This window comes from Halictus rubicundus, chromosome 8 (genome assembly GCF_050948215.1).
Source record: "Halictus rubicundus isolate RS-2024b chromosome 8, iyHalRubi1_principal, whole genome shotgun sequence".
Lineage (NCBI taxonomy): Eukaryota > Metazoa > Arthropoda > Insecta > Hymenoptera > Halictidae > Halictus > Halictus rubicundus.
This window is the reverse complement of record NC_135156.1, coordinates 9443751-9471676: the sequence shown is the minus strand read 5'-3', so window position 1 is coordinate 9471676 and position 27926 is coordinate 9443751. Positions and strand designations below refer to the sequence as shown.

Sequence of the window (27926 nt, the reverse complement as noted above, 5' to 3'; positions counted from 1 at the left end):
AAAAATATTTTCGGCTTACTTGAAATTACTTACTTAAAATGTTCGAAAACGTTCTGTGTTCGGTCGGAATTACAAATAAAATAGTGAAGGTCATCATTTCCATCTGGGTCTTTAATAAAAATTTTAAACATTGGTTCTCTAGATTTATGTCAGTCATATACACGCTGAAAATTGATGCAGAAACGAGCAACAGGCACTAAAAGTTGTGACAACATTTAACTTTATTGCGGTCCGAAAGTCGTGAAGAACTGCCATTTTTATTATTTTATATCTCGTGGGCAATTTTGCCCAACTTCGATGAAATTTTCAGGATATCGTACAACTGACATAAATCTACAGAACGTGGTTTTTAAATTTTCATTACCGGTTCAAATGAAAAAGCTATAAAAAAGGCTAGGCTTACCATTTTCTTTACAATTCCTGCCAGTTGCAATTTTTTAAAAATCTCTTTTACACGTTGCATAGTAAATTAGCCATTCCAAATTCTTCGCAGAAACTAAAATGATTTCGTTCGCTTTTGGAAAAGTTGCAACACTCGAAATAGAGACATTTTTGACGGTATATTTGTGACTGTAAAAACACCTTTTGCAATTTCGAAAATTTTGATCCATGCATTAATTGAATCATAGAATACAAGATTTATTAGTTTGTCAGGAAATATGTGCGAAAACAAATTGTATGGGTTTGAAAAGAAATTCAGTATAACCAAAACCCAACATTCAACTCAGTCGATTTAATCGTGTTAATTACGTATGAAAATTGCAATTATAAAATTACGATTCTCTTTTTCGAACGCTGAACACAGCCCGGTGTGAAAGTAAGTATTGCACGTTGAAGTCGTTTAATATTACGCATTCTAAGTAGCAATTTTGCATTTACACAAATAAGTGTAAAGGACCTTTATTCCTTTTTCTTTTATTCGGTGTTCAAGAATACAAATTCAGTTTAAAGACATAAATTCGCTTTAAAATAACTAATTTCGATTCACACTGAGGTACTCTTCTGTAAAAATTGTCCGAAAATCATTCAATATCAGTTCCTTGCGTTTTTGCATCAAAGTGACTGATTACTAGACTGCGAATTTTCTTTTTGCATTTACAGTATGAAAGTGTCTAACAGTATCGTTACATTATTCTCAATTTATTGAAACCATTAAAAGAAGAAGAAGTATATTTCTGTTTAAGTCCTGTTTCCTTACAGTCGATGCAGAAAATTTGTATTTTTCACGAAGATCCGCAGTCCACTAATCATCTCAATCATGTTCCCGTAGCGAAATATATTCATAACCCGTTTATACGATCGAAGGGGTGCTGATTACAATTTTCTCACGGTCAGAAGCTTCAGCACGCACCAAATAATATCGAATTAGTCGAACGTGTTATTGATCGATCCGAGTATTGATTAGTGTAATGATTATCCGACAAAATTAGAAATCTCAGTAATGGAGCGAGCGTTCGCCGGCTCGGACTGCGTATGAGATTAATTAAAGGGTTAATGAACATAGAATATTCATGGACAGGAGGTAGAACATGAACGTTATGTATCGGTAACGATCTCTAACAGGGCCGTGCTGGAACTCCTGGGCTTCCCGGACCTGTTGGACCAACAGGACCCAAGGGAGAAAAAGGAGAGCCCGGATCGGTGAGCTCTTACGGAGTTTCCGTCGGCGTAAGTACAATTTACCGTCTCTCCCTCTCGCTTTCTCTCTCTCTCTCTCTCTCTCTCTCTCTCTCTCTCTCTCTCTCTCTCTCTCTCTCTCTCTCTCTCTCTCTCTCTCATCAAAATCAGGCCTGCGAATGGTCAACGTCCGCGAGTAACTTTCCGAGTTATGCGTGTTTGAGTTAACATCGCTCACGTTCCGGTATAACACGTCAAATATGTACACTTTGTTCGTATCTCCAAACGAACAAGCCTTGAACAGAAGACACGTTTCTATAGAACTGTACTCGATATTGTCTCACTGAAAGCTATGTCCACACTGGAGAAACATCGAGCAACTTTTTACCGAATAAAATATAACTCCCAAGGGGGAGTTCCACTTAAGCTTTCAAATAAATAAAAAAAGAAACAAAGAAGGAAAATGAAGGTAACAAGAGGCAACAAGAAGTTGTTCGATGTTGCTTCAGCGTGGGCGTAACTTGTGCAAAATCGAGTGAGTAAAATTTAAAGTAGTGAGAAGATTAACAAAAATTGTAGGATGCAATATTCTCAACGAGTCAGTGAAGTGTAAAATAGCAGAGAAATTTAAAAAAAGTTTAAACGTTAATACATTATTTGCAATCTATTAAAATTCACGAGGCAAGAAAGAACTGTCTTTTTAGTTTCGCTATTTCTTGCAATTGATGCAGAAATTTTATTGTTTGTCGTAATCTTGAAAAGCTGACGATAATTTACTCATACATTGATCTATTGACATATTATCATGTATTAATGAAGCTGAGAGAATCTCTGAAATATTCACAGTGTGCAATATAAACATTCTACCTATGAAAATTTCTGCAACATTTTGTCGTTGATTCGTGCTATATTTCACAACGATAAGTGAGAAGGAACGACGAAAAGAACATTTTAAAGCTTCCAACGTGAAACAAATAAACTTAATGGATGCATATTTTATCTTGTCTCGTGGCAAGTGACGGGTTAAAGTGGAGATGTATGTACACAGGAGTAATCTACGACCTTTGTTGCAAACTTTCGGAGATTGTTGGACAGGTCGTTCCAGTGAAAAATATTCACACGAACTCTGGAACCAGTATTTGTTTGCTGCAATATTTAAATTTCGAAAATTTCACGTTCGATAGACTGGAACATATCTATTTATACACATAAAAACTCATAAATATTAAACGTTAATTGCATGGTAAATTCCTTTATCTCTTTAGTGATTGTAGTGCAAACAATTGCGCTTTATTTCGCAGTGAATTCTGCTTTCTCTTGTAGCGTACTTTTTCGTACAAAAATTGATCCTATTACTTCAAGCATGTATAAATATATACAAAAAATTTCAGTTCACCAGGTTCGGTCGCTTTCTCCAAATGAATTCCCAAATGTTAGGGTAGGTTCAATATTCTCGGAATTTTCGTGAACGAAAAATAAGATTGCAGAACAAATACCGGACCGTTACATATTTTTCTAACGCATGTTTACTGTCGCGACGACCCGAAAAGCTTCATTATACTTAAACAATAAGGCATTACGAGCGAACGTCACTATAATTGTCTTCGTAAATTTTCGAATGTTATGTCGAAAAGCGTATTAATTCACCGAACATTCCACGGGTGTTTTTATTGGCGGCGGGGCCGCACTGCAGTCCGTTCGAAACTGTTTATTTAAAAAATCGACCAGACTGGTCCGCCGCGCACTGGATTGCAGGCGGACAAGTTCAAACAGTCGGGACATTTTTTACCGGGGAACCAGCAGCTTGGCAACCTCGGTCTTGTACCATGGCTCGTAGATCACCCCGGGTACACCAACAAGTCTCGTTGAACAAGAAGTAAAAAGACGGCAGCGACGGAAATTAATACAAGTGTGTGTTTGACGCCCGCCTCGGTTCGTTTCTTTCTATTTTTCTATTTTTTTTTTTTTTTGCCTCCACTATCCTTATCGGTCACCGAAGCCGCGACCCGATTTATATGACGGCGCCAAACAGAAATTCATCGAAAGTTCCGCGACGCCGTTGACAACCGACAAGCGCCGGCGAATGCTCCTGACAGAATTTAATTCACCACAGTTCGGTTTAAAAGCAGCGCGAACATAAGCCCAACCCCGACGCTTTTATTGCGACCCCGTGCGGTTCGCTTCGCGGAGACATAATTTATTCGCACTCGTCCGAGGATGCTGAAATATCTACATTTCCTTCGGCGCAAGAGCCCGTCGATCCACCGACGTCAAATGATACAGTCTCTACTCGATAAACGTCCCAAATATCTAGCCTATAATTGTCCCAGAACTATCCCCACCACCGCGGGGTATACCCCGTGAGGGGCCACGAAACTCGAGAGGCCTCGGTCACCGAGGAGTATAAACACATTCGTCCTATGCTATACATGTCAAAGTCACAGCGACAAATGCTGTTCAGGATACCATAATACTCTTCATTGTTTATATTCTACGTTCGGCAGTGGATCAAAGAATAGTATCTTCTAGCCGATAATTGTCCCTGGCTAGATACGTGTTTTGGACAATTATCCAGTAGACACTGTATATCGCTCTCTTCCCCTACAGACTTTTCCTACGACAGAACGCAAATGCCGCGGGAATTAGAGTGTCGATTTTTGAACTACTGTCACTTCGTAGCGCGAATTTTCTAATTTCACACTGATGAACTCAATTTTTTCGGAATTTCTTTTCGGGTTATTCTTCAGAGAAAAGTTGTCCTGTAAAATGAGCACAGGTAGAATATTTTGAGACATTTTCGCACGAAATTACTGAAGATCAAAGATCGAAATTTTCTTTGAGTAGAAAAAGAACGAACGTTATTTGCAGACGTTATTTGTAGCCGTTCTTTGTGGACAGTGATTAAATTACTTATATATCAGAAGATAGGCAAGATATAATGACGTTCTCGTATTCTAATTACTGGTTATTCCACATTCCGACGCCAATTCCAATTTCGAATTTCCAATTTACCATTGCGGACGTTCGATTAATCGGTACAAATAAATCCATTCTTTTTTTTTGCGATGAAATCCGTAAGTTATTGGAACTCGTTTGGAAAACTCAAAAGCTGTTCTTCAAGATCGTTATTGAAACGTTTATTAAACAAGACATGGTATTTAAGTTGTACAGATGATAAATTAACGTGATAAGATTCACTTCGTCCAAGTTACATTTAGTACGTCCAAATAACATAAATTGCTGTGGACTTCAACGTTCTTGGATAATTATAAATCGATTTTCATTTGGGTCGGAGGAATATGCATTGAAAAACATGGAGTACGATGTTGTTGAACGTCGTAGAAAATTGTTGGTATTTGACGCGAAGGTTAAAGAAGAACGACAGTGTTTTTTACAGTAGATGTTCGTACAACGAAACAAATTCGATCGTTTTTAATTTATTGGTGCACTGTCTGTACCGGAGAGTAATTCAGCTCCAATTTGTATGCGGATATAGATGAAAGGGGAGAGAGGAAACGACGGTCTCCCTGGTATTCCCGGCGAAAGAGGACCTCCAGGAGCTCCAGGACTGCCCGGGTCTCAAGAGAAGTACATTCCAGTACCAGGACCACCGGGTCCTCCAGGACCACCGGGACCACCAGGAATTTCCTTGGTTAGTCAAAAAGAAGACTCGGGACTCGGTAGAACTCATATTTTCGGTGAAAGAGACAACTATGGCATCCGACAAGGTGACAGAATGACGAATATTATTACAATTATCTAATCCTGTACCAATTTTATCAGAACATTATGGTTATTGTCAGCAACGTTGGCACCACATGCTTGCATCAAGTCTTATTCCATCAAAAACTCAATCTATTGAAAACAATGGATTTTCCGTATTTTAACGCTTCACCTACCTAAGACAGTTGCTTGAGAGTCCTTAAAAATCAAGGATGACGTAACTTTTTGATAACCACATCAACGCAATTCGCAAAGCAACAAATTGCCTCCAGTAATATGACCTAAGATGTCATTTAACATTAAGCTTTTTACAAATACTGTGCAATCATTGCAGAGAAATTCATCGTATAAGATTATAATTATTTAAGCCCATTGGTCTCTGAAAGGTGAAGCCTTAAAAGCGTTATGTTTGCTCCAAAGTTTTCAGAGCTAAAATTGAAACAGCAAACGCTTTATATGGACTGAAACCTTCTCCGTATACTTCGGTTTGGAACGAATGTTCGTAGTGTTTTGAGATTAAAATTCAACGACAATATGCAGATATTTGTTCACAGATTTGTTCAATAACATATTTTCCATTCTGTACTTTTTGCTACTTTTGGAGGTAACTTATCATGTTATTGAATAAACCTATGAACAAATAACTTAATTTTAATTTAAAAACTCCACGAATATGCGAGAGGTTAATTTATACTGTACTGTTATAATTTATAGTGTGCGAGAGGTTGCTGTTTCAATTTTACTTTCCTTAAATGTACTGTAAAGCTAATTCTCCAGAGATAGAAAACTTTGTAAAACAGTAATACGTATCAAGTTACATAAGAAGCAAAGTTGTATTAAAAGTTAAATTACGGGGAAAAAGAAGTTCAATTACAAACAGTGCGTTTCTTTTGCGCTGCAAGGGCCCAGATCTAGACTGGACGAATTGAACGCTCTTCGTGAACTACAGCAACTGAAAGAATTAAAAGATCGCTTAGGTAAAACACGTTCAAATAAAATATTATAGACTCTTTTATGTTCAAGGATCAGCGCATTACCATTTAACTATACACGCATGTCAGAAGTTTCGTTGATCATCTAATATAGTATTCCATTATAGATTTATGAATGTACATGTTTTGTTACCAAGACGTTACCGATTTTAACATGATTTATGCACACGTTTCAACAAGGTGCTGCAACCGCTGCGACGAGAGGTCCTTCAGAGAGCACGACGAAAATCGTACCAGGAGCGGTGACTTTCCAGAATACGGAAGCTATGACGAAAGTAAGTCTGCTTAATTAATGTTGAGCACAGCGGGTGTTGAAAAATGTTCTAATTTAATCGAAAATTCTTGTCCCAGATGTCCGCTGTGAGTCCGGTTGGAACACTCGCTTATATCATCGACGAACAGGCTTTGCTCGTGCGAGTGAACAACGGATGGCAGTATATTGCTGTTAGTATAACATTTTAAACGCTTTTCGTGCTCCATAGTTGCGCAATTATCGGCCAATAATTGCCAATGTAGTAGAGACTTTGCCAATCGAGGATAGAACGAGAATAAAAGATATCAACGCTCTGCCAATTTTTTAAAAGAACAGTAAAATTAATTAATTTCAAACTTCGTACATGTTCTCACTATACTTTCATCTTGTTACGGAAATTTTTCAGACCCAATTATTTGAAAGATACAGTTTGCAATTTGCAATTTCATGATGAAAACCGAGTTTTTCCGACTCAAACTGCCGCCATTTTCATAAACGACTGCATTTCTTAAAAACTCTGCGCTGCATTTCAGATAATGCCTTCCGAATTTGACAATGAAAAAATATTGCTCATCTCAGCAATGGCAGCCATGCATCGATGTACCTATAAAATGGCCGTTTCAAAAACAGCGAATAACTCTGTCATTTTTGTAGTATTTTGTCCCGAAAAAAACATTGAGAATAAAGTTAGGAGTCATGTTAATATCACCGTGAAAAACCGGAATTTTTCACTTATTAATTATCCGTAAAAGTACACAAGTACAGTACAACCTCGCTCGTTGCACGAGACGAGGCTAAACGCACGTGCAAAAATCGAGGTTGCGCAACGAAATGTCAATCATAGCGATTCGCAGCGTCGTTCTTCTTTTGTTTTTTACGTGGCCAACACGATCTCCGCTACCAGTTCCAGAACTTCTAAGCAACGAACGAAGATTCCGTGTGATAAACGGGGTTCTACTGTAGTTGCGCGAACAAAAAGATAATAATTTCGATGCTTTTGAATCCCATAGTACATTGATGCTAGGAAAAGTAATGCTATATTCAAACTGATCAAACGGAGGACGTCGCAAGAGCCGATTTAATTAGCCGTGTTCATCTTTCCAGCTGGGCTCGCTTCTTCCCATAACTACTCCGGCACCGCCGACCACGCCACCACCCCCGGCAAATCCACCTTTTGAGGCTTCCAACCTGATCAACCAGATACCCATGAAAGCAGACGGCACAGGGGTGAGTTTTGCCATCCCTTAATCCTGTTGAATGTAAAAACATTATCCGTAAGAAACGAATTTGATGGATCACCTAATTCGAATTGAATCTCCTTTCCCGCTGCCAAGTGGTATCCTCGAATGGTAAGTTTGCAGACGCAATTAACCTTTTAATATCGTTTCTGAGTAACGAGGGAACACCAAGATTAGCCCCCCCCCCCCCCCCCAATCGCACTCATCGTTCCATTTATCTTTACAATGTACGCCGTCCGTTCGTCTTCTCTCTTCCGAGGGCCATAAAACCGGTATTGACTTTTAATTAAAGTCCTGCGAGACAATCGTGAAATTGAGAACTGTCAGGGAAGTGTTGTCCGCAAGATGTTTATCTCTTCCGATGGCTCGGAGAAGAAATAGATTGAAATTAAATATGAAATTTTAATCTTGGCGATCCGGTGGTTCTTCTTTCGCGAATTTCTCTTTTTTCAAGTTTTCTTGTTTAAAGATACACACAGTCGGGTTAATGCATAATTCAATGTAATAACGAAAGTGTAATAGGGTTTTATAGGAACGTATTTGTTTCTTCCCATGAACCGTCCAGCTTATCGAAATGGTACTTAAACTTTGATCGGTTTTTGCAGTCTTATCCCGGGGATTACGCGGAAACAATTTGTCCGACCGACTTATAATTTTGTTCATGCATTCGCAACGACCCTCCCTCATCTTCCTATCGTGAATTAGTGGTCTTCGGAAGTGACCAATCGAGAATTTCCTTTCGAATTACGGGGGGGATTATTCGCAAAATATGTTTGCACTGTTTGTAAATTAACACGAAAAGTCAAATTAAAAATTGCAAGCAATCTAAGTAGATTCAATCTTATAATATTGATTTCACTATTAAAATAGTGAATCTTTGTCATAAGACATCCTTTCGTATCAGTAGAACAATGGTTCTTAACGTTTTCGGTTAAAAATGTGTTTCTATTTTTTTAATTTAGAAAATTACAAGATTTATTTATTGAGAAATAAATTCCCCCTCGGAAGTTTAGAAACTTCTCTCGCACCCCCAGGGGTGCACGCCACCATAGGTTAAGAACCACCGGCAGTAGAAGTACCTAAGTATGTGTAGTCAATTGATACACACGGTAGATGAAAATGCGAGATATTCGTTCGTAACGGAATACATGTAATACAAGGTAAATTATAACAACAGTACCATAATTTTCAGCTACGAATGGCTGCCTTGAACGAGCCATTTACCGGGGACATGCACGGTGTGCGAGGAGCAGACTATGCTTGTTATCGACAAGCAAAACGAGCAGGGCTAAGGGGTACGTTCCGTGCATTCCTTAGCTCCAGGGTACAGAACGTCGACAGCATTGTAAGGTTCGGAGATAGAGACCTTCCCATTGTCAACATAAAGGTAATTGCGAATCCAAAGTGTATTAATCCCGGAAGGTTCGTGTACATATTTAAATGTTAAAGCAATTCTCCTCCGAGTACACAGGTTGTCTACAAAATAAATATATTTACTGGCATTCCAGGGAGACGTCCTATTTAATTCTTGGAAGGAAATGTTTAACGGAAACGGCGCGTACTTCTCGCAGAATCCTAGAATTTACAGCTTCAATGGGAAAAACATCCTCACCGATTTCGCGTGGTAATTGTCCATTTTATCTCTCTTTTCCCGTAATTGATTGTACGCTAAAGGAAAACCAAGCGCTATTAGATTTAGTTTAAGATTTTCAGCGTTCCGAATAATTTGTTCACGGTCGCGTAGAAACGTGAACATTTATTCCAACGAATAGCAAATAAACAGGTACATTATTGACTGAGAGAAAGAAAGAAAAAGATTCTCTGTTTACTGAACGCTGTACAGACGCGTTCCAGAAACGAGAAAGTAGCTTGGACCGTTTCTAATTATCAATGCGAATCTGCAATCCTCCTTTTCACTTCGTTCATCTCTGCGTGACTTTTTATAATTGCTACTGAAGCGCAGCGTGCGAAAATTAAACTAATGAATTTTACAATATTTCTGTTAAAGACGTTTGTGCAACTCGAAAATATCCTCTAGACATAAATTGACAATTGATTCGCTATAAATCTGATCCTAGAGTCTCTACAGGGTCTAGATACAAATCAACAATGAATTCGATGAGCTACAGAGGGTTAAAATAATCCACTTTGAGGGTTACACTTTGTAATAAATTTTTCGCAAAATCACGCGTTAAGAAATTTCGGTGAAACCTTTCCCGTGTTTTCAGGCCGGAGAAAGTGGCGTGGCATGGATCGCACAAATTAGGGGATCGAGCGATGGACACGTACTGCGACGCCTGGCATTCGAGCAGCTCCGATCGTTACGGATTAGGTTCACCCCTGACAGGGGGCCGACTCCTGGAGCAAGTTCGTTATTCCTGCGACAACAAGTTTGCGCTGCTCTGTATAGAAGTGACCAGCGAGACCACAAGAAGGAAGAAGAGGGGCGTCGAAGTTGCGGAGGACGAAGAGGAGATATCGGAGACCGATTACAAGGAGTACTTGGACGGTCTGATGGGGAATTAACCCGCTACCGATATACTAAAATAATAAACAAAGCAATTCGCTCGTTACGCAATTAGGAATCGAGATGTTCTTACGCCGTTCCCTTGGTCCTTTGACGTGGGAATTAGTCGAGATCGATCGGAGAGTCGTTTGTATGGTAGTCTTTAACGAGGGGGATTGGCGTCAACGGGGAAAGGAGTCCGGCAAACAGCGGAACCGTCTCGTTTCTGAAACAAGAGGGATGAACGTAAAGTCTATCATTAACTCCAAAGGTTATAATCCAATAATTGCGAGTCATTAGTCAACGCTTTACACGAGGTTTCCGTTCTCTTTATAAGAAACAAGACTGATCGTCTAGACATCGTTCATCAGTGTGTCATATCGATTGCCTGCATTCTTGATCTGTCGCTGTCGGGTTATCGCCCCGGTGTGGGACTTCGATGTTCAATTTCGATGCCGGGCTAATGAGCTAGACGTCATTAAGAGTCCCTACATCACGATAAACGTCCACTACTTAGACCACTATTACGAGAAGAGATTCTTAAAGTCGTGACAAGAATGCCCGCCACAAGTCATTATTTACTTTTAAGGGATGAGGATTGAAATGAAGAGAGGCAATGGAGAGAGAGAGAGAGAGAGAGAGAGAGAGAGAGAGAGAGAGAGAGAGAGAGAACCGATACCAGCATACTACTTTAAAACTAATGACTGTCCTACGACCTAAAATAAAACGAGGATCATATCCGCGATCGAATTGCATTTACACTTTAGCCAATTACATATGAGTGTGTATGTTAGACGTAAGAAACGAGTTGATTAACGAAAAGATTCCATATAAGGCCGTTCAGTTCCGTGATACCAGGAATCCGGATTTATGCTCCGTGTAGAATTCGCGATGGACGCGCGCGTTGCGATCCACAGGATGGTTCTAAACGTGTGGGATATTTTTGGTGGAGATCGATTGCGTTATTGTTCTCGAATCTAATTGTATTTGATTATATTGGACTGCGGATTTTATGCATTTAGAACAAAGACGAGCAGATGCAATGTAAAGAAGCAGACGGATCGAAAGAATTTAACACTAGGTTTACGGAACACTAGAAGTGACTATTAGTTTATAAAAATAACGAGAATGTGCTGCCCAAATTTTTAGCCATTTTTTTTTTAATAACGTATACCCAAAGAAATAAATTTGTTGAATAATTCCTCATGTATGTATCTTTAGAATCTTAATAATTGTAAATTAAAAATATTAGAACCGGTTATTTTGACGAGTCCCGTAAACCTAGTGTTAACAATACGAATGTATTAGTTTAAACTTCTTGAAATCATTGAAGGAAGAGAGGAAGTTATATTTGACACCCTTTTCTTGGAATCGATACAAACAGTTTTTATTTTCCGCAGTCCAATAATTAAATTTCAGTTAGAAGTTAGAAGTTGCTGTCTGCCCTGCAATCTAGATAGACGTCAATTAATCGCTCCACGACAATGCGTCACGAAAGACCTTTGTGAAAATTGTATGGGTAGTCCCTTTTAAGCGCGTCCTCTTATTTGCAGTACCACCCTTCCCGTTTCATTTTCACAGTTTAGCAAGAATCGATAAGCGACTTGCATCTGATTTTCAAAATAATTTTTGTACGCTTTATTTAAAAAATCGAGCTCGAAAGAGTTGCGTGAACTCTATGTATGTAAAAGCTGGTCTAATTTCTTCGGAAATACAGTTTTGATTTTCGTAATGAAATATATATGTACAGTTCGCATAAAAGCCACAGGTCCTTTCCGACGATTCATATAACTGTAGAAGACTGAATAATATTTAACATTATATACGCAATAATCATTAACAAGACTCCAATCCGATCGATCGTCTTAAACCAAAATGCTTGCGCCATTTAAGCATTCGCGGTCTTTTCGTCATTTTAACTGTTACATCTATTTCGCGTTAATCTTGTTGCTTAAATTTGTTATGCATGTGTTTTCGATAACTCGGTTTGTACGTTTGCGCGTTTTCTTGTGTTTTGTGCGAAAACTGATCAACAAATGGATGTTCAGAAGAAATGGAACTTCGAAGATTGCTTTCTATGAAAATTTCCCGTATGTTTAGAAACAGTCGGGATAAATTGCGATCCAGAACCAGACAGAACGCGGAAAATGGCCTAAACCAGTAACAGTTGATGAAGCTTTCTATACTACTAGCATATACGTAGCAATATTTTATAACTTATTTATAGTTCGTTGAGAAACGTTGCCATTTTGCGAACTGTCGCCATGTAATCGTGATTAATGTCTGCGTTTACATCGAGCATAAATCGAATTTACGTCAGTGTCTATAATTCGAAAAAATACGATACCACTAACATTACAGTAATTTAAGATTGAGTAAAGAAAATTCGTCGGTCTAATATGTTTAGGTTGTCAGCATGCTTGTTGGCGAATAATTCGTATCGAATGATTCCCTTGATGTCGTACGTAGATCTTGACATCACTATGTAAAACCAACTATCCTTCGATATAGTTTGCACCAAGGACCGTTTTGTTTCGAAATTTTGTATGATTTGTACACTTTATTATTGTCTTTCTAAATAAAGAAAAGAAAACTGTATCCCATCGACTTTTTCAATCCCATCCGATAATAATTTGATTACAGATTCGACGCAATTTCTGGAACATTTGGATGCACTAAATATACTATTTGTGATAATATGTATTAATAGTTTTAAATAAATCTCCAAAATGGATTTTCTCAAAATTGATGGAGTTGTATTTGATAATAAAAAACATTGTTAGGGAAATTGAAAAAATTTAATTCACGTAGTACTGTACACTTCTTAAAATCCATCTTCATATTAGGACTCTTTTATGAAATAGTTAAGATTTTAAAACAGCTAGTGCCTCCGTGAACTTTAAACCTTCCAAAATGTACGCCAAATTTTCCATGGACGCATCCACATCTTCTTCTGCCCAAATTTCTAACATATTTTTACACTGTTCGTAAGGTGTTGGTTTACCTTGGAAAAATGTAATCTGAAAGAAACAATTAACAAATTTTTTTCTGTTTATCTCATGGTGAATTTTCATTGCACTGAAATATTGCATATATTTACCTCCTCATTTGTATACCCAAGTTTAGTTGCTAATTTCTTCCAATCGTTTTTTAATACATCCGATAGTTTTGCCACCATCTCTGGCGTGATCTTAGTTAATTTTCGGCCCTTTGTATCCGAATTTTCAGGTTCCACTTGTTCGCTCTCTTTTTGTAAGACGTCTTCATTGAATTCTTGATCATTTGAATCCGGTGGTGGTGTTTCCTCTGTTTCCAACTTTATGTCGGATTGCGTTTGCTTTAATTGTTAGACATAAATTAATTTGAGGATTTGAGGATCAATAAAAATAATAAGAACCAGAAGAAAATCAAAATATACTTACTGGTCGATCTTTGGCAATTTTTTTTATCATTGTTTCAAGATATTCAGGCAGTTTATTAATAGGGTAATTACCATGTACGAAAAAGTGAGGACTACGTCTAGCCAACAATCTCAATGCTCTCCATCCAAAGTTTCCATCGTTTACTTTCCTATAAGATATAAAAACGGCATGAATAACTCAAGAAATCAAATAAGTGCTAAATGAAAGTGAAATGTACTTACTTATACTCATCTTCAACCATTGCATTAGGATCTAGTTGCATAATGGCTTCCTCAAAGTATGTTTCCAGAGATGGTAAGAAATCTCTGTCTTTTGATTTACATGCTTCGAGATTATTAGGACACAGATTCCATAGTTTCGTGAGCTCTGGACTGCGGAGTAATTAAATACTATTTAATTAGTATTTGTTTAGTTTAATTACTACTTAATTAGTATTTGTCAAAAACTGAGTAACCTACTTTCCCATATGATACTTTCCAACCGCCTGGGCATCTCTGATAACGTCTCCGATTCTACGTTTGGGTCTTTTCGGTTTCCTCAAGTCCTCTATGTCGGCACTAGAATCTGGAGCAGGTTTTTTAAATGCTGGACAGCCATCATTTTTCCACGCATTCCAATGTTCTTCGCGTTTTAATATATTTTTAACAGTGTCAGCGAATGTTGGGCCGTCGGGCGGTGTTTCTGTCAGTAAGGCGTAAACTTGTTCCGTGGTAGCTTTTACCCAGTCTACTTGGTCAGGCTTCAATTCGTGTGTTTCACTTAAAAATTACAAAAGTTATTGAGACTCTGTGACATAGATAACTTAAAGCACTATTTAAGGAAAGCAGACCTTGTCTCATAGCCACTGGCAAGGAAGCTTTGGAAAACAAACATCGTTTTATAGCTTTCAAAAATTCATTTTACTAGTAATTTATAAAGAATGTGCAATTCTATGAAAAGGTATCGTGGGTTCAATATGTAATAAATAGACAGCAGATCTTTATGCAAAATAAAAATTTTCAACCTGAATTGTAATAAACTGGAGTGAAATAGAAATTTATTTTCTTCCTTAATATGTTTAATAGGTTGAAAATAATAAAACAGTATTTTAAAATTCTTCTGCTTTTACTGTTTTACAATTACACCTGCCCGTTCTCGTTATAAATGCATACATTCTGCTGTCTAGTAATAAAATACAAGTATATAAAAAGGTGTATATATATGTATTGCAGATACTTACGCTTTAAATTTTACAGTGCTATTAAGATATTGGAAAAGAATGAGAAATTGCAGCAATACATATCGTCTAAAATTCGAATCAGACAGCTGTAACTCCAACAATTTCTGGTTTGTTAAATATTTTGCAAAATAAGGAGTTTCTTTATGAGATCCCTCCATCGAAGAATCTACTTTAATAGATGTTGCAGGATAATTGCGTTGCTCCTCTAATTTGAACGACGAGAATGCAGACAGAACACTTGAAGCATGCTAAAAAAGAAGTTCAATAGAAAAATTTTAATAACTGACTAGTTGTAATAGTCTTTTAATTAGAATTTGAACTTACTGCTGAAAATACTTTCCAGTGCATTTTCAGGTAACATTGATTTGGATTCCTAAAGAAATCTTGCAGAGCCCAAAACTTTCTATACAAATTATAATCGATTGGTACTTTACTCTCAGATTTATCGTCGACCTTAGTTATTTGTTCCAGATCATCTCCCTCAGACTTTTCAGATCCAAATTCAGTGTGATTTTCCAAATTGAATTCGCTTACGATATTAAGACCAGATCTCTCGGAGAAGGGAAAAAACTTGGCAAGGAACAACAGAATTCTTCCACAGAATACAGTCTGTTGCGACCGAGATAATCTTCTGAGTAGATCATTGCACATACGCAATAGATTATTTTTACAAGCACTAAAAAATAATTCTTCTTTCCATACAACAACATTATTCTCTACGAAGGTGAATAGCTGCTCGCATCTGTCTAGGGTCATAGAGTCAAATATATCGCCAAGTAACATTACAGGCATGCTCGCAGTCGCTAAGTCTTTTCTACATAATTCAATACAGAATGTAATGTAGGTTTCAAGTAATTGAACATTACTTGGCACATGTTCCAATAAAATTATAAGAAGACTGTCTCTTAACGCTTGGTCAACTGCAGCTTTTCTATCACTGTCATTTGTACAGAGAGCAGTGCACTTCTTTTGAAATGTTTGTACATCTGGCACTTTGAAACATTGTTGTAAATAATCCTAAAAAGGAAATAAATATAACGTTGTAGATAAATAACCGCATAACCTAACACAAGTCATAAATTAGAATAATTTATTAACATCAGTCTTACACTATATTCTTCCCTTAACGCCTCGAACTTAGCCATGGTACAGAACAGGGTTCACACATTTATTATAAAAAAACAGTTACTTTTCTTTCACATATTACGTATTAATCATCGTATAATGTAAACTATCAACAAACTTTTACTCTTGGTGTAAGGTCTAAATCCACTGATACTATGTATATATACAGACAGATAAATACAGATATACAGACACTGATGATCAGTGGTCACAGAGCGCTCTTATAGAAACGAAACTTCTATATTTTTTAAGAACCAATTTCCAATGCACACTGGTACATAAATATCACCAGAGAGGAAATGAGAGTGCTCACGCCCGGGATTTTAGTGTTCCCGGTATAGTGCTACCACAGACGAGGTATAGGATAGACCTAACATCCAAGAGTGTAATGAAATTATACAATAAAAAATAATTTTTTTCATTCTACGCATTATACGTTTATTTATTGCCTATGTCACTGACGTTTCTTCCGTAATTCACGAGAAAATGTTTTATTTAGGTAGCGAGCGCGGCATGTTTAGCAATGAAGGTATCCGAGATCAGTGATAGGTGGTGCTACCCCCTAGTCTAATTTTTAGCCTGGACCAGAACCTGCATCATCTTACTTGCATCTATATATACAACACCTAATTTTCTCTAATTTAAAAAATTTTGCTACTCTCGAAATTTTCGAAAACATTAATTTAACCCTAATATCGAATATTCATGTTGAGGGTGGGGAAAGAAGAACACATTGTGGATTGAGGAAGCAAGTATTAAACACGAAATTTGTTATTATTTAAATACTATATTTCAATAGGTAATATATAAATAATTTCATTAATTTTCATCTTAAGTTTAAATTTTTTACACCACTCTTTTTTGTCAAGGCCTATTAAGTATCATTTCAGACATAAGTATTAAATTGCTATCAACTAAATAACATCTTCTGCTTTTAAATCGAAGTTAAATGAAGCACGTAATTTTTAAACTTACATATTTTTCTTTAAAGTTATTTTTAAAGATATGTATCTTTACGTCGACGAAAAAATATGATGTACACGTTGAAACAACATATTTCGACATTTTCTCCGATTGTTCTCTCTTTCTCGATTATTTGAAAAGTTCAAGTAGATAAAAATTTCCGAAAAAACATTATAAATTTTACCGATTTTGTATAACAATATTAAGCAAATAGATTGATATATTTTGGTCCGCTTTATTCCATGACTATTCGGAGTTATTTACAAAATGTACGATACAAAAATAGAAAAGAAAGACTGAGATTACAAAATTAATAATTGAAGAATGAATAGATAAATAGAAGAGTCAGCCAAACGACGAAGGTAGAAAATTAATTGTGCGCTGCTCTTTTACCGTTCATATATCCTATCCATCGTTCTGCTGTAGTAGTAAAAATTGAATCATTATCAATTGAATTCAAAAGAAGAAGCTGATTGATATGAGTAGAATGATAGTCCCATCTAGCTAAATTTGGAGCTGTTTTTAATGTGAAATGACGTAAATCATACGTGGTGCCAGAGCCTGTATCGTACAAGGTTAATATATTTTTTAACGAGATCATACCCTGATTAAAAAGGTGAGATGCTTCTTCGGCATCTTTGCCTGTCGCTATGCTTTTTAAGTCGTACAAACCAATTAAAGAATAAATAAACCCATTAAGTACGAAAGAAGGGGGTGTGGTAGGATATTCTTCATACCATACGTATTTATCTAAAAATACAGCAACTACTCCTCCTTTGTTAGATAATCTAAAAGGTTGTAAACCTCTAACAGCAGCTTGTAGATATTTTTCTTCATTGGAATGATAATATGCTCGCGCTAATACGGAAATAGCATGCCCTTGGCCCATACTAGAATACCTGTAGTTATTGTAAAATATGTTAACATTTGAAAAATTGTTTTAATCGTCAGGGAAATTAATTTACTAAAATAAAGTACCATCCAGGCTCAAGAGTGGCCATTCCAGGTGCCACCTTTCTCCTAACAGGATTTGACCATCCACCTGAACTGATATTCTGATTGGCTACAAACCATTTTGCTGCATCATAGAATTGTTCCATATGTTCACTTGTGGACAATGTTATATTATCAATCATTCCAACTCCATACAAAGTTATTTTTATCATCTGTAATGGGCAGTGTTAAAATAAATCCTGCCATTTTTTGGTTATTGTAAATCAACCCGACGTTCGGGTCGTGTCGAGACGAGTCGGGTTCTCGAATATGGTCGGGAATTCCGATGTATTCAAAAATCTCAAATTATCCGAGAACCCGTCCCAACCCGACATTTTCGGGTTCTCGCACACCTCTACTAGAAATACTTTGTAAATATTTCATAGTTGTATATTACCTTTAATTTTGAACGTGACAATTTTTTCTTTGTTTTGTCATTTAAATATAAACCTTTTTGTAGATCAATTACCAAGTCTCTGGTATATCGTCTCCACTGATGAGTAATCTGGCCAATTCCATAGTATACATGATTATTGTAAGTCTGAAGGACTATATTGCTAGTAATATAATGAAGATAATATATTTCCTTTCTCTCTCTAGATTGTAATGTAACCATAATACTAGCATTCTCTTTAATATTAAAATCCCACTTGAACACAAAGTCCAACACGTGATCTAACTTCAGAGTAATTCCGGAGGTGCTAGTTTCCGGTGTAGCAAATTTCAACACATGACTGTTAGCATGTTTATCATACACCCTAGATAAAATGGATCCCTGAGGTATAGTCCATTCTCGTTTAGTTTTATCAGAATCTTCAATCATTTTTCTACGTGGTTCTGGTTCTGTTAAGTTTTTGCTGTAGTGAGACAATCCAAATTGAGCAATTTGCGTGGGATAATAATATCCTTGGCTTTCCCATTGAGTAGATATTGGTACACCGTCATTTCCACTAATGCATTTAACTCTTTCTCGTACCTCAACATTGTAATTTTCAAAGGTCATAAATACTCCTTTTGGATCATATTTTCCCTTAGGATTAACAATTTTTGAATAACTGTGCAACCACTCAAACCTCTCTAAACCATCATACGTTGCTAACTTTCCATAAATCTGGAAAATTTTAGAAAAATAAATAAATCATGTGATTAATATTAGTAATTTGTAACAATAATCTTTACCTCAAAATACTTGTGGATAAACGAAAATGGTATATATACTTCATCTCCTTCTTTACGACATCCAATCGAATAATCACCATTAATGTGACAATCTATTTCTTGATAGCCACTTTCTATAGCTTGCCGGTCCTTCGTGGAAATTGATTATGTTTAAATTAATTTAACGAGATTCTTATAAGACATAACTAGACAGCAGATTTTTATGCAAAATAAAAAGTTTTCTACCTGAATTGCAAAAAATTGGAGTAAAATAGAAATTTATTTTCTTTCTTAATATGTTTAATAGGTTGAAAATAATATAACAGTATTTTAAAACTCTTCTAACATCTTTATTGTTTCAAATTGCACCTAATCATTTTTAATATAAATCCATCAAATCTGCTGTCTAGACATAACTATATATATTTCACACATTAAAATACTTTAACTTTTGAGAAGAAGTTCTAATTCTTATTGTATACATAGAAATCAAAAAATAAAAATTAACTAAAATTTAAATTATAGTATTTACTTACTCTATGTTGAAATTTTGTTTTCCATTCAGTACTTTTAAAAAAGAATGGATTACCACAATTATTCCATGAGGTCAATATTGAACTTAATACTGCAACTACTATTACAAGCAATATTGTCTTAAAATTCAACCGCATCATACTACAAATTCTGTTGATTTAAATCAAGATTTATAAATATTAAAATCTTATAAGCCTGTACATTTTATAGTTATTTTAAATAAATTAAAAATTACTTTTATAAGCTGCACACTGATACTTACTTGAACGTTATAAAAATATTTGTCCCAGTTTCTGTCAATATTAGTTTTCATTGACATCAAATATCGCATTTTCCATTGTTACTTGCTGAAAAAAGCAATTAATTATAAAGAAAGTAATAAAAGTAATACGTATACATTTATTTACGTTCTTTTATGACATACATGTGATGACCCCTTTTATGGAAATACAATTTATGTTTTCCACAGGGGTTATTTTGTGTTTGATCATCGATGAGCGTTAATATAGGTAAATTTTTCATACATCTTACTCTAGTACTTTCGGTAGGTAAGTGTCGCATACAACTTAATGATATGTTTATTTTTGTTGCGTTGTTATTTGTTGTGTTAAAAACATCGCATACTTCCCAGCTTTCACAATTTATTATGACGACCAAAATAATTAACAACCCCACTCTGGTAACCTAAGAACCTTTAACCGCAGTGAGATCTCTACCTTATATTGTAATTTTCTATGATTGGTTTGCAGTTATTTTCATGAAAATGCAAGACGCAACTTCAAGTAGTACTTATTACGTATTTGAAATGTTTTAATAACAAAGTTCTAAATAAAATACGTAAAATACAAAGTAAGCAAAATATGTATGTCATTAAACATTTCGATCAAAAGAATAAACTCTTGACTATAAAAAGTTATTTAAGTTACAATGTAAATGAAATGTATAGGCGCCAAAGAAAATTAATCATCAACAATATTGCATGAAATTGGCGTTGGAAACGGACCATTAAATAACACGACCTAAGAGGGAGTACTGATCGATTTCTTATCGACGAATCATGATCATTTTTTATCGCTTATAAACAACTCGAAAAAAGCTGAAATCGCAGCTTTGTCAGCTGTACGCAAAAAGATCAAGCTTTTATTAAAAAGTAGAATCTTTTCAGTGAAATAAAAACGAATGTAGTATTTTCCGATTGATTTGTGAACACTTGTGCGCTGAAATTTGCTTACGCAAGCGCACAGGTTCTCTAAAGGCGCATCTACAAAACTCTTAAAAGCTTTTAACTCCATCTGTGAGTCGTGATACACAATGGAATGTTCAATATAACTGGTGTACTAAGGAAGTTTATAAGAGATGGAGCTGAGTGGAATATTGAAATATTGTTAAATAGGTATGTGCAATACATCCAGAGGATATTTTGAATTTGTATATATTTGATATGACCATTAATATGTTCGAATTAGATTATGAAAAGAATACATGCATCGTTATTAAACTCCCATTTTTCAGGGTTCCGCGAAGTATGCACTGATACCGTAGCATAAGTCCTTTTACTTCCCTCCTTTTATATAGTATTCCTGTTTTTGCAATTATTTAGGTTTCATAAAAAATTTAGAATAATTCATACATTGTGCTTATAATATCTACAGACACGTTAAATGACTTCTATGGTGTTGTACTTTCTTCACTGGTTATGGAAGTTTCAGAACCATATTCTTATGTCAGTAGTTCCTATTAATATGTAATTATTGCCTTTTTAGATGTAAAACCTTTTAATCTTTAGAAACTAATCATGTTATGCTATCACTAAACAATAGATTGAACCGTCGTTTTTTTCGTGGTGAAGAGTTCGTGACATTTGACTCATAAGCACAAAGATTTCTTGCTTAAGAACTTTATGGAAATCTTATAGTCTACATAAGTCTGTATAATATTATTCGTTATTTTATTATACCAGTCAAAGAAATAAGTTTGTTATACAGTTTCCTTTTTTTATTACAGGATTTGGTCCAGTGTGATTGTCAGCATAATTCAGTTTAATAAATAGTTAACGGGTTTTCTATCTGGTAAGTAAATTTGTTATAGTACAATTTTAAGATTAATTACTTTATTTTGTGTAAATGACATATTAATTTTAAGATGCATTCTAAAAATAATAAAAACACGAATAATCTTTTTGTATTAATGATACGAGAGTTACTATTTATGCAATCAAATTTTGTTCTAGATAATCATGGTTTTACACGTAGTACTTTAAAATTAAATGTGGTTATCAATTTTACGTTATCAATTTTCCAATTGAGATTATTCATACATGGAATTAATATATCTTTAGGTTGTAGAAATCATTTTTAACATGATACTTAAAACAAAAAATTAACATATACGTATTGAAATGATAAATTCATTGAAATGAAATTTTGACAAACAATTTAATAGAAATTTCATGTGATACGTAGGTAAACAAAATGGAAACAGCAAGTCAGGATAAGAGCCTCCCTTCTCGGGGATTGAAACAAGTAAAAGTGGACAATTGGGGAACATTTTTCCTTCAGCGGCTTCAGCAACTTTATTTTGAAGAAGAATTGCTTGATCTTACTATTAAATTTCCCACCAGTGATATTACTGTTCAGGTAATTGTTTTCGTAATGAATAAGAAGGTTAAATTTAGTGTGTTGAGGATTGTGTTTATTAGATACAGTACTCATTCATTTCATAATATTTTATCGGTGAAAACAAATTCAATGAATATATTTCTAGGCTCATCGTTTGGTTATAACAACATGTACAGATTATTTTATGCAACTGGAACGAGAACAAAAAGAGAAAGATGAAAACTTCGATGGAGTAATTATTATGCCTCCAGATATGCCGTATGAATGTGTGAAATCAATTATAAGGTATAATTGGATACAATTTGCACAGTTTTTATAATGGGGAATATGTCTGTGTTTTTTTTTAGGCAAATTATTAACCTCTGAAGCATAACTGACAGTAATATCTTTAAAGTTTTATGTACACTGGACAGCTGGAGTATTGGACTTCTGAACAACATGCTCTATACCGTACTGCACAGAAGATGAATATGACGGTGTTGACTAAGTTGCTTGATGCACAATTTAATACTACTTCTTTACAAAATGAACAACTGTCGAAGTGCAATACAAGACCGGTGATAGCAGTCTCAAAGCCCTCAACATCCAGCACGAAATCGACACCGACGACACCGACGACGACAACAACAACAACAACTTCTACTTCGTCGTCGGGACTTTCACTTCAACCATTGCCAGGTAGAAAGTGAGTATACCTGTTGATTTATTGATCTTATAAGTAATCTATTTTAAAACATGCTTACAAAAATATGATTTTAAAGTAGTAATGACTGTCATTAAAGTAAGAGTTCCATCCACGGTTTATTAATATTACATTATGAATGTCTATTATTTTAGACTTCCTATTTGGAAAAGAAAATTAGATGCACCACAAAATACACCGTTACTTAATTATGAAATGCGAACATTCCATGGGTTATCCTCAACAAACAGGCCTACAGAAGTGACTCCAGGGCCTTCTCGATTTGATCTCCCCGAAGCCGAGGAGTTTGCGCTCGGCGTATTTTCGTCATTCGATGACATCACTTACAATACCAAGCCTATCGTGCAAGCACCAGACAAATACAAAAGAGATCATTCGCCTAGTGGTAAATGCTCACCAGATAGAGACAGTAAAATTGATACAACGGAAGACGAAGAGGACGAAGGTAACACGAATGAGAAAAGTCTGAAAGAAATCAATTCAGACGACGATTGGTCCGTGAGTAGATGTTTCCAGAGGGGGCAGGAATCACAACCTTCGCCATCGAAAAGAGTACGATTTGATCTTGAGGAAAAGGAAAATATGGAAAAGGGGAAATCCTCCTTCAAAGCGAATTCCGACGATTCCATCAATAATCATGCCAAAATCATTCGAGAAGTATTAAAGAAATATCCTCACTTAGTGAAAAATAATAAGAATATACGATTGAAGATAATGCAAAAGGAAGCGAAATCGCCGGATAACAACTCGTCCAAGACAAAAGTTTCTTACGTCGTTTTGAAATCTGACCACTTGATGTCAAGTAACAGTAACGAAGAGACAGAATCAAAAAGTAATGGAAACGTCGATGGCGGTGAGACTGGCCCATGGAAATGTAACAAATGCGATATCGAGGAGGAATACACGAACTACTACATGTACAGAAGGCACATGCAGGATGTGCATGAAGAAAAATTCGATCCGAGAGTTTGCGAGCATTGTGGTTACAAAGCGACGAAACGGAACATCCTGATGTATCACCTCTACACGAAGCATAACGTGCCACCCCCGAAAAGCATGTGTTTCCCGAAATGTCAGAGTTGCTCTTATGTGGCGCTTTCAGAAACGCTTTTGGTGAGACACCAGATAAATCATAATCATCGTCCGACATCGCGTCAACATTCGTCGTCAGCGGAAGAACTTCAATGCATGCAGTGTCCGCTGACGTTCAAAGACGTCACAGAATTAACGTCGCATGAAATTAATACCGGTCACGGGAGCATGTCCGAAGGAAAGGAGAAAGGACATCGTTGCACCCATTGCGGCAAGGTTTTCGTACGCGCTACAAATTTGCAAGTGCATTTGGACTGCGTGCACAAAGATTTACGAGATTCTGAATCGACGTCCACGCCGTCGATTTCTTTGGAGCCCTCTTCGGAGGCCGAAGCTCTTAGTCATGTTGCGAGTGGAATAGCAGCTTCTTTGAGCGTTGGAGACAGTGCTCCAGCTGAGTCTCAAGAAGCAGCTTCAAATGTAACAGAATACATTGTGCCGGAAATAATGGATAACATTTCCCACGAAATGACTTACAGTACAGACGAACTTGACGAACAGCCTATGATCATGCTCATTGATAATGAAAATTATCAACAGCAGGATAACGAGCAACAGCAACAGCCGCAACAGTTGAACATTTCCGATAATGAACAGATCGTAATGCAAGGCACAGAGGATGGTATGATCGTCTACATACACGGAAGCGAAGAAACAGACCGACAGACGTACGAAAATTATCATACGGAAGAACTTACCGAAGAAACGGAGGAGATAGTGGAGGAAGTGGTCGAGGAGGTTGAAGAGAAAGTAGTGGAAGAGGAAGAAGAAATGCAAGTTGACAATTCGGAGGAATTGTTGGAAGAATGTAATGTCGATCAAGTTGAAGAAGTTATACAGTATGTAGAAGAACAGACAGAAATCGTAGAGTACGATGAACAATGCAGCGAACAAAGTAACAGTGCCGACGAGCCTCAGGAATCAGTAATGATCATCGAAGAAGAACATGTTGCCGAAGAGGAGCAAGATGTCGAGCAAGAAAAGGACGATAAACAATCCAGAACCAGAAGTTTCTCTGAATGGGATGAGGACAGTAGAGAATTAGTTGAATCCTAAATAATGATATTATTGATTATTATACTGGCTTTATCACATCTTACTTTTCATCAGTGTCTATGACTAACAAAACATGTTTCATTTGCATTTCACTCTACTTTATTTCTTAAATGTCTGCATGACGTTGATTTAAGTTTTATTTGATAATGACTATTTGTATATGCAGGGTGTTTCACAAAAAAAAAACGTGTTGATTAATATACCGCCTAAATTATTGATACTGTGAGAAAGTACTAAAGAAAAATTTGTATCTTAGCTATATACTTGGCTATATTATTTAGAAATATTATTGATACTACCGAAGAGAAAGTACTAAAGAAAAGTTTGTATTGTTTTAGCTATAAAATCTGTTGGTATAGAAATAATATTATTAATGCTTTACTGTGATGAAATGCTATATTTGTGGTAAAACAGCAAGGTAAGTGTGCCTGTATCGTATTATTTTGTGCGCTTCGAAAACATTTTAAGAGACAATAAACGAAACGGAGTAACCGCTCGTACATACAAAGTAAAATGAAATTACCTCAAAACCATGGTATCTCCTTTTTTTGTTTGACGAAAAATCGATACGGAAATATAATATTTCCTTTTCGAGACATCCCATGACATTTGAAGTAATTTATCTCAGCAAATTCGAAAGTCCACGTGAAATAAATTTTTTCTTTAGTATTTTTTTTTATAATGTCAATAGTTTAGTGTAATTGCGTTTAAAGAGTTTATGAACTTTTTGCATTATCCATAATTATAACTTCCAGCTTTATTAAACTTACAGCTGCACAAGCGTAACGAATAATCGTGAAATGCAAGAAACGTTAAGATGGAAGTATCGGTTTTATGATTCACTGCTAATTGCACATATTCAATGCAAATATTTGAAATAAAGTGATTAATAAAAATGTGCATCTTTCGAAAGTTCTTTTTTAGATACTATAATGGTGGATCATTTACAAAGTTCCAGTTTAGAATATGCATTGCGTGCATATATAGTTATATATACATTTCGATATAGATAACACGAGTGTTCTACAGAATTTAAATATACCGAGTCTTTAATGCCGAATAAAAGTTAATTGGATCAAAAATGTAATTGATAAATAATAATATATTCTTGAAAAGTATCTCATTGATTAAAAGTCAAATATTTGAATCATCAAGATTCACTTAATATTACACACTCAATCATATGATTGAGGTGAAAATAATAATTAAATGCAATTGAGAAATAATTTCCTCTTCTTTTTTCAATTAAAACATAACTTAAAGAAGATGTAAATATTATTAAGAAATTGTTTTATTACTTATTTCACTATATGTGATATCAAAAACAATTATGTCTTTGGCTTATAATAATGTAGATATTCTATTATAATGTTTTTTATAATTTTTTATAATATTTTAGACAGATAAATGTAGTGATACAGAAACTTTTTTAGAACAAAGTACATTATTATAAAAAAATTATAAGATTTACGTTAGGACAATTAACACTGCATAGTTTTTTTAAAATGATTCTTTTTTAATCAAAATATCAGCATTAAAATCTTTAAAAGCTATATAACAGAGCCATATAACATACTTTTTATGCTTTCGAAGAAATGGCATACACAGTGTACTTCTTGAAAGAATTAATGTGGTATAAAAATATGGCCGCTTTATAGTTTGTATTGTAACTGAACTTTTTATGTTGTATTGCGTCTTATTTCTTACTAATACTAATACTATTATGGTTGCTTTGAGACGGTACTATTTTGAATTGTCATATAAAACGACATCTTTTAGATATTCCACATACTTACGACAGATATAAAAAAAGATTTATTAATTTGACTTAAAGATCTCTTATTTTAATTGATTTAACTTTTCGCTTTAATTGTTGTTTGCCATAGTTATTGATCATAACTGCAATCACCGCGAATAAATCTGTAATAATATAGATAGTTATAAAAATGTTTTACATTGTCTATAACATTCATTTGTTTTTTTACTTAAATTATTTAACTATAGTTATGTTTCTAGCTGTACGTTTGAAATAACAGAAAAAATTTTAAATCAGTCCAATAAAAATACATCAATTATACTACGATGGAACGTAGTCATTATATTCTTAGCAGTTAGTCTGTCTAAGTTCGGGACACCCTGTATGTATAAATTGTACTTCAGAATCATTGCAATTGAAGAAGAAGAAAATTTATTTAATTTTCTTTATTTCAGAATTATTTGAATTTATAGAAAGAGGAGTATATGATATATTAAGACAATTTCATACAAGAACAAAGAATAGAACAATCATACAATTTATTATTGTAATTAAAGATGGTTATTTATCGAGATAGGAAGTTGTATAGCGTAAAAATCTTTTTATTGAACACTACTGTAAAACAAACTGGTGAGACTGACAATAAGTATGAACTTTTTGGTTTCAGATATTTCATATTGATAAGTAAAGTTTAATAGAACGTGTAAAAGTTTTTTAATATTACCATTTTTGGTAATACGTAAATACGTAAATTATTATTATACCTATATTATTAGTAAATACGTAAATACATTTAAAGTTAGTAATATTATTGGTAAGTACGACTTAAATGTACAATCTATATGTTCCATAGAGTTTTATTATTTTTTTAATGCAAAATGCGTAGACAATATTCAAATCGATTTTATATTTATATTTTTGAACACCTACGTTTCTAACGTCTTTTTTTACGAATACA

The 27926-nt window shown here is 35.1% G+C and overlaps 4 protein-coding genes across 7 annotated transcripts in view; 2 read left to right on the top strand and 2 right to left on the bottom strand.

The window, feature by feature from the left end:
• The window catches only part of Mp (collagen XV/XVIII-type protein multiplexin), a 358297-nt gene extending 345276 nt beyond the window's left edge, over window positions 1-13021 (top strand). The window contains exons 14-24 of the mRNA XM_076791868.1: window positions 806-817; window positions 1564-1668; window positions 5114-5345; window positions 6243-6317; window positions 6513-6607; window positions 6684-6776; window positions 7690-7812; window positions 7920-7934; window positions 9016-9210; window positions 9332-9447; window positions 10052-13021. Coding sequence (XP_076647983.1) covers window positions 806-817; window positions 1564-1668; window positions 5114-5345; window positions 6243-6317; window positions 6513-6607; window positions 6684-6776; window positions 7690-7812; window positions 7920-7934; window positions 9016-9210; window positions 9332-9447; window positions 10052-10349 — 1359 coding nt within the window. The 3' untranslated portion in view covers window positions 10350-13021. The remainder of the gene's footprint in view (window positions 1-805; window positions 818-1563; window positions 1669-5113; window positions 5346-6242; window positions 6318-6512; window positions 6608-6683; window positions 6777-7689; window positions 7813-7919; window positions 7935-9015; window positions 9211-9331; window positions 9448-10051) is intronic.
• An 84-nt stretch (window positions 13022-13105) lies between these two features.
• Hpr1 (THO complex 1-like protein Hpr1) lies at window positions 13106-16232 on the bottom strand. 2 transcript variants are annotated; one of them, XM_076791869.1, is made up of 9 exons: window positions 16080-16232; window positions 15295-15987; window positions 14971-15218; window positions 14581-14607; window positions 14210-14509; window positions 13973-14122; window positions 13752-13899; window positions 13430-13666; window positions 13106-13349 (listed from the first exon to the last, which is right to left on the bottom strand). In XM_076791869.1, exons 1-9 carry the CDS (start codon window positions 16113-16115, stop codon window positions 13194-13196), a joined length of 1995 nt encoding a protein of 664 aa, XP_076647984.1. In that variant the 5' UTR covers window positions 16116-16232; the 3' UTR covers window positions 13106-13193. The 2 variants fall into 2 exon arrangements, with proteins under 2 accessions (XP_076647984.1, XP_076647985.1); XM_076791870.1 differs by lacking the exon at window positions 14581-14607.
• A 636-nt stretch (window positions 16233-16868) lies between these two features.
• Hsepi (D-glucuronyl C5-epimerase) lies at window positions 16869-20287 on the bottom strand. Its single transcript, XM_076791646.1, has 7 exons — window positions 20168-20287; window positions 20006-20090; window positions 19746-19893; window positions 19231-19359; window positions 18449-19162; window positions 18037-18224; window positions 16869-17957 (listed from the first exon to the last, which is right to left on the bottom strand). The coding sequence occupies exons 3-7, from the start codon at window positions 19881-19883 to the stop codon at window positions 17429-17431; spliced, it is 1698 nt and encodes a 565-aa protein (XP_076647761.1). The 5' UTR covers window positions 19884-19893; window positions 20006-20090; window positions 20168-20287; the 3' UTR covers window positions 16869-17428.
• Window positions 20288-21039: 752 nt separating this feature from the next.
• Cp190 (centrosome-associated zinc finger protein CP190) lies at window positions 21040-27039 on the top strand. 3 transcript variants are annotated; one of them, XM_076792644.1, is made up of 7 exons: window positions 21040-21136; window positions 21507-21667; window positions 21748-21812; window positions 22206-22379; window positions 22507-22646; window positions 22756-23046; window positions 23199-27039. In XM_076792644.1, exons 4-7 carry the CDS (start codon window positions 22215-22217, stop codon window positions 25210-25212), a joined length of 2610 nt encoding a protein of 869 aa, XP_076648759.1. In that variant the 5' UTR covers window positions 21040-21136; window positions 21507-21667; window positions 21748-21812; window positions 22206-22214; the 3' UTR covers window positions 25213-27039. The 3 variants fall into 3 exon arrangements, with proteins under 3 accessions (XP_076648759.1, XP_076648760.1, XP_076648758.1); XM_076792645.1 differs by having other exon boundaries at window positions 21507-21671; XM_076792643.1 differs by lacking the exon at window positions 21507-21667.
• Window positions 27040-27926: the final 887 nt, after the last annotated feature.

Coding starts and splice junctions, on each gene's coding strand:
- Hpr1 (XM_076791869.1), bottom strand. CDS start 16,115: ATGGCTAAGTTCGAGGCGTTAAGGGAAGAATATAGT. Junction 15,988..16,079: donor CGTTAAGGGAAGAATATAGT/GTAAGACTGATG, acceptor TTTCCTTTTTAG/GATTATTTACAACAATGTTT. Junction 13,900..13,972: donor ATGGTTGAAGATGAGTATAA/GTAAGTACATTT, acceptor TATATCTTATAG/GAAAGTAAACGATGGAAACT.
- Hsepi (XM_076791646.1), bottom strand. CDS start 19,883: ATGATGCGGTTGAATTTTAAGACAATATTGCTTGTAATAGTAGTTGCA. Junction 19,360..19,745: donor AAACAAAATTTCAACATAGA/GTAAGTAAATAC, acceptor ATTTCCACGAAG/GACCGGCAAGCTATAGAAAG. Junction 17,958..18,036: donor GCCACTCTTGAGCCTGGATG/GTACTTTATTTT, acceptor CAATAACTACAG/GTATTCTAGTATGGGCCAAG.
- Cp190 (XM_076792643.1), top strand. CDS start 22,215: ATGGAAACAGCAAGTCAGGATAAGAGCCTCCCTTCTCGGGGATTGAAA. Junction 22,647..22,755: donor TGTGTGAAATCAATTATAAG/GTATAATTGGAT, acceptor ATATCTTTAAAG/TTTTATGTACACTGGACAGC. Junction 23,047..23,198: donor CAACCATTGCCAGGTAGAAA/GTGAGTATACCT, acceptor CTATTATTTTAG/ACTTCCTATTTGGAAAAGAA.